We start from the raw sequence: 2,056 nt of genomic DNA on the forward strand, positions 1-2,056 counted from the left end.
GCGGATATATCTTCTCGGCAAAAACTGTAATAATTGGACGCGGAGTCAAAATTAAAAATTAGTAATGTATTGTACAATTACTCAAGACAAACACAATCTGTTTTTAAATGTTCACGTATTTGTGCATTTTTGCATGACTCAGCGATAATAAATACTAAATTTCTCGACAAATAATTAAGTGACTTATTTATATTTTACTAATATTAAAAAAATTTATGTATACATATCTAATACATGTTATATTTTTTCAGAAATTATTTTTTGTGATAAAAACGCTTACCATGCAACCTAAATCTTCATCTGCGTAAAGTCCTGGAAAGTGTTTTTGATCGCCACAGTAGAAACTCGTTTCTGGTAAATCAACACGACTTGCAAAATTGTCATCAAAATTTCTGTCATATCCTACAGGATAATATTCCCGGGGTGCATTCATCACTTTAGTGGCTTCGAAGTTATATACACTAAATTTAAAAAACTATTAAGTATTGTATCTATTTTACTATTAGATCGTGTGAGACAATAGCTTTTCTTAAATTTCTAAAACTTAGCATTAAAAAGTAAACATTTAAAAACAAACTCAGATTGCTTTTGAGACAACCAATAAGAAAGAATAACTTTACAGAAAAAAGCCAGTCATAAAATTGTTATTTTTTATATTATCTTTTTTACTAGTGACAAAACTAGAAACGTAAAAAAAAGAGATTTAATATAATGGAAGGGAAGTGGCCAATTTGAGGCAATAACCAGATCTTTGGGTCAATAAGCTTCTTTATTTCAAAAAATGTTTGACAAACGTTTTGACCCCTAGTTTAGATCTTCTTCAGTGTAAGGAAAGTTCGCAGCTATAGGAAGAATTGACCCAAAGATCTGGTTATTGCCTCGAAGTGGTCACTTTCCTTCCATTATAATATTTTACGAGGAGGAATAAAAGAAGAGATTTAATACATTTAAGATACAGAGTTTTTATATATTTAAGAAAAGCTATTGTACAATTCAAAGATATCAAACTATGTGTGAATTATAGTCAATGAAATATTATGCAAAAGTAGCAATAGATATTGATAAATAGATTATTAAATATAGTAATAAAAAACTATAGTAACTAAACACAGTAAATATAGTACCTAAAAGTACTATAATGACATTTGGAATAATGACAAAAAGTGATTAAAGACTTTACTTTTTGAGAGGTGTTGCTGTAGTTGTTGTAGTACTTGTAGTTATGGTTTCTTGCTGTTTTTTAAGAAATTGCTGCTGTTTTAGGAGAATTGCTGCTTCTAAAGCTTCTAAAGTAATATTGCTTGCCTCAGCAAGATCTTTTAAAGAAGTTTTCATTTTCTGAATAGATTCCATAGAGGATAAATTAGGTGTAGATTGTCTTTTTTCGTTTTGTTGAATAGGCAGTTCGTTGGTTTCTGCTGTAATAGGCTGCAGCGAAAGTAGAGTCATCTCATTTACTGAAGCTGCTATCTCGTCACTTGGTAGAGGTAGCTAAAATAAAAAATTTTAAATAAAACTTTTAATGAGATAGTACAATAGATCTTAATATTTATTAATGTTAATATTTATTAGTGTGAGTGAGTTTGTAAACATTGCATACCTCACAAACTAATATACTTTAAATAAAGTAGAATTAGAATAAAATTTTAAGCGCATAAAATCGATTATTCCTAGAATTCAAAATTTTCTTTTTTTTTTCAGTTGGCAATCAACTTTAGCGAAAGACAAAAGATGTATGTTTTTTTTTATCTAGATTTTTATAAGGAAGATAGACGCTCATTTTATGAGATACGCAGTCCATCAATAATCAAAATATTAATAGTAGAAAACTATTAACCCGTTCATAACGGAAAAAATATGATGCTCGAAATTATTGATGTTCTAAAGTCATAAATATTAAACAATTATGACTTAAGGCTCATGAAATTACTAACAAGATATGTATAAGGCCTTACGAGCCATTCTCAAGATGTTTTGAGTAGAAACCCTGACGAAAATAAGAAGCTTTACAGAGCGTTGATAACCGTTTAATGAGAGTTTTCTGAGAGTTTATACG

At 28.9% G+C, this 2,056-nt stretch overlaps 1 protein-coding gene across 1 annotated transcript in view; it reads right to left on the minus strand.

The window, feature by feature from the left end:
- Nucleotides 1-232: 232 nt before the first annotated feature.
- Nucleotides 233-2,056, minus strand: part of LOC109860979 (protein PFC0760c-like) — a 40,462-nt gene continuing 38,638 nt past the window's right edge. Inside the window, exons 4-5 of the mRNA XM_020440413.1 lie at nt 1,181-1,491; nt 233-461 (exon numbers count right to left, since the gene is read on the minus strand). Coding sequence (XP_020296002.1) covers nt 248-461; nt 1,181-1,491 — 525 coding nt within the window. The 3' untranslated portion in view covers nt 233-247. The remainder of the gene's footprint in view (nt 462-1,180; nt 1,492-2,056) is intronic.

This window comes from Pseudomyrmex gracilis, unplaced genomic scaffold, assembly GCF_002006095.1.
Source record: "Pseudomyrmex gracilis isolate BER0280 unplaced genomic scaffold, ASM200609v1 scaffold_528, whole genome shotgun sequence".
NCBI classification, from domain to species: Eukaryota; Metazoa; Arthropoda; class Insecta; order Hymenoptera; family Formicidae; genus Pseudomyrmex; species Pseudomyrmex gracilis.